The following is a 15,502-nucleotide window of genomic DNA, read 5'->3' as shown; positions in this document are numbered from 1 at the left end:
TTAAGTAATTATATATATATTAAAGTAATTGAACAAATCTTTAGAAAAATATATAACAAGCATAACGTGCGTTATAGGAATTAATAAAAACATTTATATGAGAAAACATTTAATAAAATAGTTATTTAATATTTTACGCAATATTTTAATATAGCTATTTTTATTTTTTCGCTTTATATTTTTATGTAACTTATTAACTTTGTCTTACATAATTACTTTCCTTAGCTTTAAAATATTATCTCATAAAGTTATCGCCATAATGAGTTTGTAAGCATTCCTCAAATATTCGTGAAGATGCGCACGTCGCACATACACGCGCGTTCGCACACAAATATACATATTTCATATATATTTGGTCCATTGGTCGTTTCCGTTGCGGGCGACAAAGGTCGACTAACTGCTAGTGCCGGTTGAATAATTTTGGACACCCTGGATAAAGTGATTGGTGGATGAAACTTTTATATCTGCAATATAAATTTCAGAAATAGGTTTCAGGAATCCAAATATAATTATTATATGTAACAAATATCTACAATCATTTAAAAACTATGCATTGACTTTTCTACAATATTAATTTTTTTACCAAATAATAGAGAAGGAAATCAAAATATATATTTTATTTTTATAAAATTATACACATTTGATTTTAGATTACATCCACTATATTATATTTGTTTCGAATTTCACATGTTCATAATATAAACATAAATCACACGTACATTATTGTTTAAAATTTTTATATTTTTATGAAAGAGAGAGAAAAGAAATTAAAATTATATTTTGATATCGCAAATTCCATATCATATCATATCTCTTTTTTGGCAGTAAAGGGTGAAATTTTCTGGACGGCCCTGCCAACAATGCACCCCCCCATCTCGTGGAACAGCGTGAGTGTTCACGCCGACGATCCCCACTGCTGCTTCCACCACCGTCGACCTCGAGATAGCCAAGGAGCAGCCGCTGCTCTGAAGCAAACGACGCCGCACTCTACGGTCGGTCGTTCACGGATCCGGAGTGCTTGTTTCTCCGCTCCGATCAGTGTGTAATCGGCGTGTGCATCTGTGCTCCTGCGAATTTACGATAGTGTCGGTATGTAAGATTAGATTCGCGCAAAACGATATTTTTTCCTATCGATTCTCGAGGCGAATCGAAACACGCGGTAAAAAGAAACGAGCGTCTACCGATTTTACGAAATCGTCCGTAGGCGTGTGTCGGTGCGTGTGTGCGTCTGTGTGCGTATGTGGTGGAATATATCAGCAGTGATTATGCTTTGTGTGTATGTGTGTGAGCACCAATTTGTGGACGAAAAAATGCTTTAAAATGCTTCTTGCTCCTTTTTGTTATGAGAAGTTGGCATTGAATTCGACAAGACGAATCGCCGATGGTCGCTAAACCTTGATGGAGGTTTCGAGATGGTTGATTAATAATCTTTGTGTCAATCGATTTATGAAAAGAACGAATTTGTAACTAAGATTTAGGACAATGATTTCGTACGCGTTAATTGTTCTCTTAAACTTGAAAGATTTGGCTGGAGTCTGCGTAGATTCTTTTTTATCCATTTCTCTGTTTCTCATATGGTCGTCAGATTTCGCTTTTTTTGTCACTATGACAAGATTCTTTTAGCCAATTCTTTCTCTCATCGTTTTCGCAGAGAAGATCAGCGATTCATTATGGAACAAATTGATACGACTCATCTTCTTTCGAAATAACAAGATATCATTTTTGTGATGAACAAATTGTCTTATAATTTCTGAATTTCAATTATCTATTTCTATAACTGTTCTCCCGATTTTGTGCTACATGTACATCGAATTACATGATGTAACGACAATGACATATGTAGACGCTGGCGTCATGTTTCGATTCTGCGGTTTAATTAAATTAACTTCCGCGATAGAGGTGCCGATTGACATATCAGGTTGAACAATAATTTTGAGCTTTGTCGCGGATTCTTGTTGGGGCGCGTGAGAAAGTGATGGATTCAGTGGGGATCTATGTACGCACCACCGTGGCCGCCTGGCTAGCTCCGAGTTCCGGATGGCAGCATGGCGCGCATCGTCGCGAGGGGTAGATTGAACCGCTCCGCACCCTGCGATCAATAAACTCGCCGAGAGGGAGCAGCCCCGTGACGAACCGTTCAACTCCGCCACATTTTGTCTCCCCTCTCCCTTCTACATCTTTTCATCCCCTCTCGCGGTCGCTTTTCCCCCTGCCTCCCCTATCGGCTTGTTCGCTGTTCTTCAGCCGTAACCCTTGCTATCAGCGATTCAGCACGTGCACTTCTAGTCTGTTTCGCAACGAGATAGCGCTTTCGCGTTCTCTGCTACAGATTATCACAGACCAATAGACACCAAAGAGACTAGCTTTTTAGAGCTCTTCTCGCGATTTTGATCGTTTGTACTTACAACGGATTACTGCGAGGAGAGTAAAAGCTGTAGGAAATATTTTGCAATTCTTCGTATTAGATATTATGTAGTTTTCCAATTATAAAGACAATTACGATATTGTTCGTGATCGGTTCAAAAGTAATTTTTTTAAAGTCCTTGAAATGACAGGAATTAGATGTTTGAGAGATGCTCTTTAGGAGAATTCTTCAATTTTTGTAATTATTTATTTAGTATACGCATCAACGCATTTTTTTCTTTGTTTCTCAATATAAGTATTGCTGTTGTGATTGATAATAAGGTACATAAACGTACATATATCTAAAATAAGAGATTTATAATAATAAATTTAATATTATTCTATATGCAATATATTATACTTTCGTGTTTAATTAATTTCTTTTATCTTAATTTCTGTCAGTATTTTCTATCTTAATTTTATATATAATATTTCCTACCTTAATTTCTCTCTCTCTCTCTCTCTCTGTCAGTTTCTTATCTTAACGATTTTCTATTTTAACGATAAATTATTGATAATAATAAACTAAATTTTTTAAATAAAATCAAACATATTTATGATAGAACAGAAAGAGTTCTTAAATAATAATTAATTAGTTCCGAGATATCAATCCTATCATTCTTTCAAATTATATTCGTGATTTCTATAAATAAAGAATCGATTACATGACACTTTGGAAGTTGTAGAGATCAGCTTACGTGGGTTTTTTAATGCATGCTAAAACGTCACACCCGTTGAAGGCAATCGTGTCTTTAACGGTTAAGAATAAACATGAAATTAAATGAAAATAGTTTTAGTGTTTATTTGTCAAATTTAAGCGCTCAACTTAATAATTAAATATTTTCTAAAAGATTTTTTTAAATAGTTTTTAAAATATCATCGAAGCGAACCATCGGCGATTGTTTCACAGTCGACGAACGTATTGTTCAATCAGTGTATTTTATGTGAAATTAGGTGAAAATCAAAGAGAGAGAGAAAAAAAGTGCACTCAGAAGGAACGAGATAAGGATGTGGCGAGAACATCCAGGCGGGGGGTACAAGATACCCGTCAACATCATCGCTATGCTCTTGTTAGTTGCTGTCTTGGTATCGACAACGGGTGAGTCAACTTTGAACTAAAAGATCTTATTTACACTGTGTTTCTCTTTGCGTGATGCTGCGATAATTACCGAGAAACATTGATGGATGCCGGTCATGTGATTTGTATTAAAGATCGGAAAGATGTTTATACGAGAAAGACAAGCCATGACTTTCGTGTGTTAAATACATAGTAAGATGAAGTTAATATGATATAAGTTTCTAAATTTTTTAAAGTAATAATGATGAATAATATAATATTAATGATATTTTATGTGTAATGAAGAAAATAGAGAATATATAAGAATTAAAAAATGAGTCGAGAGATTATGAGAATAATTAAGAGGTTTTCGTTTAAATAAGTAAAATTTTCGCTAACTATATGATTTTTAAAAATCTTGTGTAAATCACATCTTGAATATCATAACAAAGATTTTTGCTGTATTAGAATTATTCATAATTCGTTATACATTACCTATTTGAATATGCAATATCTTGTAAATGTATCTCACAACCAGTATGTGAAATTTTGAATCAGCTGATGCAATAATCTGTTCTTTATAATACACATTTACTTTTAGCATACAATACTAGATATTAAATATTTTTGGAGAAAGATTTCTCTAATTATTATTACAAAAATTAGCAAAAGGCATTAATTTATTTTTATTAAATACAAACAATTTTCTTTATTCAATGTAAAAATAAACAAAAAATTGACATTTTAAAAATAAAATGTAAATAAAATTATAAAATAAAATGTAATAAAATTATAAAATAGTATAAGATTACCGCGATTTTTAAATAATTAATAATTATTAATAATAAATAATTTACAATTTTGTTCTTACTCTTTATGATTTATTATAACAATCCGCGTTGATGCTGTTTATAATGCGATTTTACAGCGTATATTTTGAACTTAACAGGCGGTTAGTTGGGACCGTGAAAGGTCCTGAGTATAGGTACAAAGAATCACGAGACGCAGCTGCCGGCGGGACTAACTAAGATAAAGGGGATGAGGAGGTCGAGGGAAAGGAACAGCTGCTGTTCCCAGAAAGCAGGCTCACATCATGCTTTGAAAAGAATTGAATTCGTTCGCGAATATTCGCCACCAGGTGAATCAGCCTGTTATGTGAAACCTCTCCTTCAAAAGAACTTTATCTATTATGAAACATAGGTGGCATCGATCTTGAACTTCCGTATCGATCTTTAAGCTGAAAAAAAATAGAAATTAAAACAAACTATAAATATTTAATCAATCGAACGAAATTATGAGATTAAACATGTGTAAAATATTTTAGTTGTAACCAAATTGTGCTAATTATAAATATAAATCATAAAAAATTTATATAGCAGACTATTTTATATGCTATTAATCAAATTTTAATACAATATTATTTTATTGAATTTATAATAATTATAATATTAATAATTATAATATGATGAAAATTGCTGAAAATTGCTTGCATTGACTGTATTTTGAGCTAGAACAAGCCACACGCTTAAAGAAACATTTGTTATTTTGGTATCCAACAGGAAGTCTTAGAAATAGATGCAGTTATAGAAGCCATGTAAAAAGAGTCCGAGTTTTATAAGAATTTATTTTTGTTTGTTGATTTTTCCTAAGTAAAGTTTTGTCTACTTTTGCAATCATCGATAGGTCCTAATAAAATATGATTTTAATAATTTCTATAACAATTCTGGAAATAGTAATTTTTATTTACTTTAAAATTCTTTCGACATTAACTAGAAAAGACAGAAGAATTCAGTCAGAATAAAGTAATTTTTTTATTCGGTTAAAAATGATTAAACATTGCAACAAATCTTTATCATGAATAATAATTTATGATAAACAATTCATTAATTCATGACAATTAACAGTTTTAGCAAAGTAAAAATATATATTTATTAAATATTTATTAAAGAGATTTTTTTATTAAAAAAATCACTCTTTTGGTGCTTGAGATTGCAAGTTTTATTTTAGACTAACAATGTTATAGACAACATAAACACGCAATTCTTGAATATAAATGTACAATCATTATTGAAACGTCTTTTGTGTATCCAATTAATTATTATAATAAATATTAATTTAATCATTCCGACGTTTTCGATGATTGATGTCATTGTAATGTTTAACGTCATCAGCTTAACATGGCGACAGAAGAAAACAAAAAAAATGAATATTCAATAATAATGCCAAAAAAAGATCGAGACAAAAGTTTCATCAAAAGATTGCTTAATCAACGACTTTATGATTTCGAAATGTGTCTCTCTGCAATTATTATGCACGTCACAACGTTTCGACACATACAGGCGCAAAATGAATACACATGTGAGCCGCACGTGCAGTGATCACGCGTGCGCGTGTGTGCGTGCTGGAAATATATTCGATGCAGTAGTATGTCCGGACGTTTCAAAGAGAGCTACATCTATATATAGATTACAGAGCGGTTGTCGACCGAGAAGAATCTCGTCTTTCATTAAGGATGCGTAAAAATTCTATCTCAAAAAAAATTTTACAATGTACTTTTGCGACCAATATCCGCTCATACTACGTATTATCTATGACATGTAGCCACAACAATATTCTTTTCTAACATAAACCGTTATTGCACCATAAACATATTGCAAAAAGCACAAATAATGCAATCGTTGAACATAAATGTATAATCATCATTGAAACGTTCTGTATTCTCACCCAGTTAATCTTTATAATATCTAAATATTAATTTAATTCTTCCCACACTTTCGATATCTGAATATATCTGCTATTATAATGCTTAAACATCATCAACTTAACATGGAGATATTCAAAGCAGAGAATGAAAAAAAAAGAAAAAATATTCAATAAGAAATATGATATTTCGTTTCTTGTGTTCTATTCAATCTATCTACTATAATTTAATGTAACTGTACTGAAAGAAAGTTACAATCGGCATGTAAATGAAATGGATCGCATGCAGATTTCTCAAAGGCGTGAGACAAGGACAAAACTGTGAGATGAAGTTTGAGTAACAGAGATAGTGCAAATCTACAAAAATTCTCAACACCTGTTCTTTATACCTCTCTCTCTCTGTATATGTTCCTATCGTTCACTCCAATGGCGCGCGCTTCGCAACCGGTTCTTCGTGACTTGATTTTATACTGCATCAGGTTTATTTGCTCTCACTTTACTGCAGCCGTCGTCGTAGGTGAATCAGTAGGTAGTTATATGCGAAGAAAGTAGCACGGTAAATTCCCCTATAAATTTTAGGCGTTTTATACAACGAGCGATTTGCATTATTAAACATTGCTATAACTTATTACAAAAATATTGTAGTTAATTATTTTTACAGATAAATAAAAATTGCGTGAACATTTTTTTCCTAAAATGAGCCATAATTAAAAGTTAAATTATAGAAGGCAATTATAGTGGATAGAATGCATCATTATTTTTATGTTATATTAAAATTACAAATAAAATTGTATAATTATTTTAAAAATTATTTGCTAATAATATTTCTTAGAAGATACATTCTTGCTTTTTATTAAATATGTGCGTATAATATGTAATGTTTATGCATTAAGTTTACAATAAATGGTATATAATCTTCTATTAACGGAAGCATTCTTGCTATCGATTATACTGGCAAAAGCCAACCACAGCTCTCTGACGGAAAAGGAATCACGCATTGTCGTCTCCCTTATGCTCTCGTGACGTTGATCGCATATTATTCAATAACAGATCCGACAACCTGTTGTTTGCTGCAATTGGCAACGCGCCAATTGAATGTGGGTGTCACATATCCTGGTTGAACGGATGATAAGCGAAACTCGAAGACACGAGACAAAAGGTCTTATCGTTGATGTTTTAAATTAATTGGCTTCGTGCGCGCGTCCTAATATTCCCATAAGCTATTAAGTATTCCTCACATTTCATTCTATTTATAGAATATTCATTTTTTATAATTAAAGAACTGCTGCAATTTTTGATCTAAAATTGATCATTATAATTAGAACAAATGACTTAAATCATAGATAGTCGATATAAAGTCATGGCATGTCATTTATCATTTTAATGTGGGTGTCACATATCCTGATTGAAACGGAAGCGAAACTCGAAGACACGAGACAAAAGGTCTTATCGTTGATGTTTTAAATTAATTGGCTTCGCGCGCGCGTCCTAATATTTCCATAAGCTATTAAATATTCCTCACATTTCATTCTATTTATAGACTATTCATTTTTATAATTAAAGAACTGCTGCAATTTTTGATCTAAAATTGATCATTATAATTAGAAAAACCGACTTAAATCATAGATAGTCGATATAAAGTCATGGCATGTCATTTATCATTTTAAAAGTTATAAAACAAGCTCCATTTATCTTGAAAAAGTATTATAATTACAGAGATCTTTTTAAATTTGATAGATTAAAATTTATAATCTTTCAAAATTGTATATAATTTTCAAAATAAATAGTTTCATAACACGAACACACACACACACACACACACACACACACACACACACACACACACACACATTGGTGCAGAATGGCTTGAAAACAAAATATTCTTAAAATGGAAATATTTGCATTCTATTTGCAGTTGTTTCGGCTGAAGATGTATCCATGGGACCGGTATTCGTCAAGGAACCTCCAAATCGAGTTGATTTCTCAAATGGAACCGGAGCTGTTGTCGAATGCCAGGCAAGAGGAAATCCTCAACCGGATATCATCTGGGTTCGCTCCGATGGAACTGCTGTAGGAGACGTTCCTGGACTGAGACAGGTATTATTAGGTCAAGTTTTAACTCATTTTCTTCCTGTTTGAAAATATACTTCTGTTTAAAAATAATATAATTAAAATTTATTTTTATTCACGATCGATTTTATCGAAACTTTCTTTAAAATGTTGATGTTTGTTAAACTTCTTATTAATGTTAGTAATGAATATTCTCAATAAAAAAAGCAAGCTTTTCACTAATTAAAAGTAATTTTTTATACAATAGATAATGAATTATTTTTTAAAGTAACTGCTAATTAGCTATTCTAATAGTAAATACCTTTTTGTATCATGCGAATGATATTATTAAATATTTATGGCTTTCTACATTTATGCAATGAGACGAAATTCTTTCCGAGCTTGTTACTATATGATTATACGAGTTTAGACTACATGGTTATTGATCTTTGACAGGTTTTTCAAAACGGAAATTTGGTATTCCCTCCTTTCCGCGCTGAGGATTATCGTCAGGAAGTTCACGCTCAGGTCTACAGCTGTTTGGCACGTTCCCCTGCAGGTTCAGTACACAGCCGTGATGTCAACGTGAGAGCTGGTGAGTGTCATCCCTACATTTGTCCATTAATATTTATCGTTTAGCCATCTATAATATTTTATAAAAATATTCGAGAAAAGTGTGATTAACCTTAATTTTAATTTTAATTAATTATCTGATTTTTTGATATATAAATATCAGTATATAAATAGTATATAAATAGTATATAAATATTTATATTTATAAAGTCTTTATATTTATATATCATTTTGATATATAAATATAAAAACTTTATAAATATAAAGAAAGTTGACAATTTTTTTTTCTCATAAATTAATATATATATATATACATTAATTTTTGAGAAAAAAAACTGTTAACTTTCTTTATATTTATAAAGTCTTTATATTTAATTTCTTTATATTAATAATAGATATTATAATAGATATTAATAATAATAGATATTATTAATAATAGATATTAAAATTATGCAATTAAAACTATGAAGAAAATAGAAACTTTTGAATTTTTTAAATTGAATGTAATTTGGTAAAAATAACTGCTATTGAAATTAAGGTTAATGATATTATGTATTTTATTTTTATTTTAATGAAATTAAAAATTGTTTCTCAGCAATTTAATTAGTGTTCAAGATGTTTTAGGCCGGTATTCATAGTCCGGTCTTACATTTAAGATCATCTTAAGAACTCATTCAACCAATCAAATCGCTACAATGCCATTGATTGGAATGAGAGCTTAAGATGATCTTAAATGTAAGACCGGACTATGAATACCGGCCTTAGAAACAAATAAATGAAATACTAAAAGGCAAATTCTTATTAAATTTTGAAATTTAGTTTAAATTTAAATCTAGTATTAATTTTAAATGTTACATTTTTTTAAACATTTTTTATTAATTTGGTATCTAAAAATAATTATAATATTATAGTAATGTTATAATATTATATATAATATATATAATATATAATATATGTATAATATAATACATATAATATATATATAATATATAATATTATGTATAATGTTATGTAATTAATGTTATATTATAATAATATATTACAATATAATATTATAATATTATAATATTATATATATTTTTAAAGTTAGTAATATTATACAAGATGGCTAAACATAGAAAAACTTAAAAGATATTATTTTCAGCTATAATTGGATAATTGTAATATATTTTATTATACATTACGGTTCTTCCATTTATTCGACATTTGTTTTGTGAAAGAACTTTAATTCGGTAAATATTGATATTAATCTGATAATTGGATTAATAATATTTGGTCAAAATGCGACTGTATTGTCCTTCTAAATATCTTGCAATCTCTGCCGCCGCCGTTTATGTGAATGCATTAGTGTTCTAAATTTCTTCTCCAGTCTCAATCTGCTCGTAATCAGGAAATTACTTTTTACGGTTGATGTAATCACATTTCTACGTGATGTCATATTTCTTGCGAAATTGAAAATACTTCTGAATCACATGCGGTGATGTCATTAGACCTGACGTCACATTGTTTTATTGATTGGCACAGTATCATTCTTATTTTTTATTGATTAAAAATAAAATTTATATATACATGTAATAATAATAATAATAATAATGAAAATAATAAATATTATATATATATATATATATATATATATATATAAATTTTTTATATGTTTTATAAATTATATTTTTTTACGCGATGAGAGCATAATAATTATTTAGCATTAACATTATATTAGTTAGCAGTTATTAAATATATTGTAATTATACATAATAGCAAAATTTTTATAATAATGTTTCCATATTAATTAAATAGACTTCATTCATAAAAAAAAATATTTATTTTAAATATTTATTTCAAAAAATATATTTAAAAGGTGTTCTTGTGTAGATTTTTATTGAGACTGGAGTAAAACACGTGTTTAACACATCGTGAACGCTATTTTTTGTATGCAAAATTATAGTGGTGGCGCAGTATTATGACACCGACGTGAATAAGGAATACGCGATTCGTGGGAACAGTGCCATTTTGAAGTGTGTCGTTCCCTCTTTTGTCGCCGATTTCGTCAAAGTCCTATCCTGGCATACAGATCAGGGAGAGGAATTCGTACCTGGCGATGACTTTGGTATCATTTGAAACATTCGATTAATAAACTAAAAACCGATTTCCTTATATTTTTGCGAGCAGAAAATTTCGTTGTTACATCTTTGAAAAGACATGGGATAATTCATGTATCAACACAAACTTGAACAGACATTATGATTCATTATATTCGTTTAAAGGATAGAAAATTTCGTATAATAATATAAAACTCTCACATGTATAATATAAAAGATTTTTAAAGATATAATAAAATTATATTAAAATTATATCTTATCAAATATATATCGACGTTATTTCAATTGATTTATGCCCTTCAGAGACAATTAAGAAATAATGTCGTTATTACTCGCCCGTATGTTCCATTTCGAGGCCACAAATGCATCGTGTCGTTCGGTTGAGTAACTGACACCATCCGTGCGACTCGGGCGCTTCTCGTATATTGATCTCAATTGCCATCGTGGCGAAATGCAAACCCATTTGGAGCGCGAAAGTATATGGGTCGCTCACTTTCCACTTCCATGACCAATATGTATATACGTGTGCATCGTCATTCGTCTCGTTAACGTTATTCCCAACTCGATATATCTAGCCGAATCGGATATTTGATCAATGTGCTATCTCTCTTGTTTTGCAATCTGCTATCTCTCTTGTTTTTCTATTAAACCATACAGTTATACGATATTTGTTTCTAGCGCGTCATGTGTGTATTCAAAAAAAAAATGGGTCGTTTAAATAATATTTAGTTTAATTTGGCTTTTTTCTCACATGGGAAATTTTATAGTATATAGAAATTATAATAGTATATATTAGTTATATAGAAAATATAATAGTATATATATTGCATAATGCTGATTAATTATAATAAAAAGAATAATAAATATTATAATAATAATAAAAATAATAATAAATATTTTTATAGTAGTACTTCATAAATTAATTTTTTTGCTTATAACGTCGTACCCTCATAAGATTCGTTTGTCAGATTACGACTAATATAAGATGCGACAACGCGAACTATTCTGCTCGCAAAGTGATGACAAAATGTATCGTCCAAAGCTGTCGTCAACGTCGTTTCATTTGATTTGAGTGAAAAATTAATTTCTCACGCGCGCGCACATGTTTAAAGGTATCATTCGTCAATATATATCTTTGCATTGTAAAAGTACACTTTAATCGAGCAGTTTCAAGCAGCGTCGTCATAAAATACAATTCGTCAAAAATATTTTGATAAATGTATTTCCAATCAAACTGGAAACTAAAATGCCACAATGGACGCCTATCAGTCAATAGCAGAAACGAGTACACGTAGATTATTTCGCCCGTTTATTACAGTGGTGCATCAGTATTATCAGTCTGAAGTCAACAATGAATATGTAATACGTGGTAACGCGGCCATTCTCAAGTGCAGTATACCGAGCTTCGTCGCGGAATTCGTTCAAGTCGTTGGTTGGCAGGATGACCAGGGAAACTCTTTCGATCCAGATCAGGGCAACGGTACAATTTAAGATTTTTAGGATATTTATTTTAGGATATTAGGAAAATCGGGACGTGCGTGGGCAGCGAATGGTAAACTAGTCAACGTCGTCGATACCGTAACAGATTTCTCCTTATCACAATATTCATCGCGAATTTTGTTGATATTTTATTTAAATTGATCTCAGAAATTACTGTCTTTATGCTTAAATGAGTGTAAAGCTTTACGCAGATTAGTGTTTAACATTTGATTTAAGAAAGCTGCAACTATAATTTCTTAAGTATCCAAAAGTTCGTAAGTCTTCTTCTACTTACTAAGAATCAGTTTGTGCAATTACATAGCATAGTAGAGCATCAAATTGTATAATGTTAGCTGTTAGATTGCAATAGATTGCAATCTCTTTGATTGCCTAATTTCCTCCAGAGAAATTTATTTCATTTTTACAAAATTGATTTGTGGGATTAAATCAACGCGCATAACAAGATATTGTCTTACAAGTATACAATGATTTGCATATCATAATGATTGAAGAATGTGTGTTGTGTCCTGAACCGAGAAAATTGATTCTCCTCGATTAAGCACGCAACAACGCAACACGATGTGATCTTAGGAAGCGTGCGATATGCGATATAGTTACACAATGCGTCATTATAATATTATCTTTGCCATTATCTTTCGCAGTCGTGACTCAATATTACGAGGCGGAAGTTGTATCGGAGTACGTAATACGTGGAAATGCGGCTATTTTGAAATGCACCATACCAAGCTTTGTCGCCGAATTTGTGTCGGTTGAATCGTGGGTGGGAAGCGACGGCTCAACCTTCAAACCATCTACTGATTATGGTATAGCACATGTTTTCTCGTCCATTCGGGGTATATTTATTCTCCTATCCTTCCAGAGAGAAAGGTTTCTCCTTAAAAGGGATAATATGCCGGAAAGATTTTATATTCTTTTTTTATTCTATTTTTTTTTATTCAAACATCATGAAAAATTTGATAATAATTATTTTTATTAAAATTTATTTTTAATAAAATTAAAAAATGATATATCATCTTATCAACTATATCCTTGCTATCATCCTTGCGTGTATGAAATAAAGAACTTCTATAATTCCCGCTAGAAAATTCTGAAAAAAAAGTAGCAATTGGAAATACTTTTGCTCGTCATAACACATTGTCTTTGCTTGGATAAACAAATTACTTCTAAAATAAATTATCTAAAATAAATTATTTGATTTATTTGGAAATAATTTGTGTATATATATGTGAGAGATATATCCTTTAGCTCTTTGCAAATTAAATCATTTGAATGTATTTTAATTGATTTGTAGTGTGCAGGCGTTGCACAATTTGTATGACGACTGTTATGTGTGTAATGAACCGTCGAGCAATAAATATACGCAATAAGTACACAGGGTGAGGAAATTCTCTTTCCGGTCGTATCACCCTTTGTACCCATGCTACTCAGACACCTCGTCCCCTTGTCCAACTTTGTCAAAGTTCAAAGTGGCACGTGGTAACGATTCGTTTCCGCTGGCCGCGCGGTCTGATAATCCAACAACGGCTGTGAACGGCGGCGGCAGTACATACATACATGAAGGTTAATGAACCATCCGGTGATTCTCACGCCGCGAATTATGACAGGCCTAAGAAAATAAGCCGACATAGGACCCATGATGAACGCGAGAAATTTTAGGAAGTTTGGTCAAAAAGCTACTCTGAAGAAAATTTTAGAATAAATTACACATCTCGTTGTGATATAATATTATAGTCCAGTACACGAACAATATGATATAATATTATAATCCAACACGAAACACAACAAATACGAAGGCACAGAAAGAATATTTTTTTGAAATTATTACGTTTAATTTGTGATTGCATTATCACAATGGCGCTTTATTCCACATATGAAAGTATTCATGAAGCACGGGAGTAAAAGATTGCAAGCAGTTATCCTACAAATTTAAAAGAAATGTTATTTTTTGCTTTAATTTATTACAATTGTGATATTTTTAAACAGATTGATGTTTTTCATGAGTGAGAACAACAAATATCAATAACAACGAATATCAATAACTTTATCTTTTCGTGATCAATTCGCGCACAACACAAAAAAACCTCTTTTCCATCTACTAATAATATGATAAATTATGAATAATAAACACACACATATATATTTTGTATACTTGTGTAACGCAGATATACCTTTAAACAACTCTTATGCAATATTTGTTATTTTATTGAATACTTGTTTATATTAATTTACATTCTCCATATAGTCGTCACTCAGCCTTACAATCCAGAGATATTGACTGAATACGTTATAAGAGGAAACAGCGCGATCTTAAAATGCAGCATTCCCAGTTACATCGCAGAATTTGTTACTGTCGAAGCGTGGATTCGCGAAGATGGAGAGGTTTATCTTCCGGACGATCTAGCAGTCGTACAGGGTACTGCAGATTCGTCCTGAATTATTTTAGGCATCCCGTACAAAATTTGTATATGAATTAGGATGTCGCATATTAATGTTTTACAATAAATTAGTATTTTGCAATTTAATTTTAATAAAAAGGATATTGAAAATAAATGATTCAAGAATTTACAGCAGTTTAATTCAATTTTTTAAGAAATTGAAAAAATTAATCTCAAAATTAAGAAAATTAAATTTAGACTTGTAAGAATAAAATTTTAACTTGTTCAAATTCTTACATGACAATTAATCAAACGCTATTGTGTTAAATTTTTTTCTTTCTCGCCTAATCATATACAAATTTTTTGTGAAACGCATTTGTCGCTTATTTATGTCCATCATATCTTTAACCAAAATAACATATTCACTCTTTCTCTTAAAATCCTATTGCAAGATTTACGCATCCGCGTATATATTTTATCGTCCGTTGATTCGTCAGCTTTAACTCCTTGAATGAAAAAATATGTATTTTTTTTATAAAAATACATATTTACAAAAAAATCGATAACTAACACATAAGATATCTCCTCTAAAAATATTGTTAATTCTTGTTTGATTGATTTATTTCGTACAAAGTGAGATGAATTAATTTTTTCATCAATGTGTAACTAGGAATCTACTCAATTTATCAAAAAAATAAAAAAAAATGGTTCATTTTTCACCGTATTTCAAAAAATTAACACGCGTT

General features: G+C 30.6%; 1 protein-coding gene across 50 annotated transcripts in view; it reads left to right on the top strand.

Annotated features, from left to right (window-relative positions):
* Nucleotides 1–929: 929 nt before the first annotated feature.
* Nucleotides 930–15,502, top strand: part of LOC105258012 (Down syndrome cell adhesion molecule-like protein Dscam2) — a 71,703-nt gene continuing 57,130 nt past the window's right edge. For 29 of the 50 annotated variants that reach the window (XM_020029610.2, XM_025412301.1, XM_020029611.2 and 26 more), the window contains exons 1-5: nucleotides 930–1,089; nucleotides 3,358–3,502; nucleotides 8,076–8,257; nucleotides 8,666–8,804; nucleotides 14,624–14,794. In XM_020029610.2, the coding sequence (XP_019885169.2) occupies nucleotides 3,412–3,502; nucleotides 8,076–8,257; nucleotides 8,666–8,804; nucleotides 14,624–14,794 (583 nt within the window). In that variant the 5' untranslated portion in view covers nucleotides 930–1,089; nucleotides 3,358–3,411. Of the gene's footprint in view, nucleotides 1,090–3,357; nucleotides 3,503–8,075; nucleotides 8,258–8,665; nucleotides 8,805–10,727; nucleotides 10,890–12,199; nucleotides 12,362–13,022; nucleotides 13,185–14,623; nucleotides 14,795–15,502 lie in introns of all 50 variants that reach the window. The other 21 variants (XM_011269016.3, XM_025412303.1, XM_025412298.1 and 18 more) reach the window with 4 other exon arrangements.

This window comes from Camponotus floridanus, unplaced genomic scaffold (assembly GCF_003227725.1).
Source record: "Camponotus floridanus strain SB8 unplaced genomic scaffold, Cflo_v7.5 scaffold5, whole genome shotgun sequence".
NCBI classification, from domain to species: domain Eukaryota; kingdom Metazoa; phylum Arthropoda; class Insecta; order Hymenoptera; family Formicidae; genus Camponotus; species Camponotus floridanus.
This window is presented reverse-complemented; position numbering and strand designations above follow the sequence as displayed.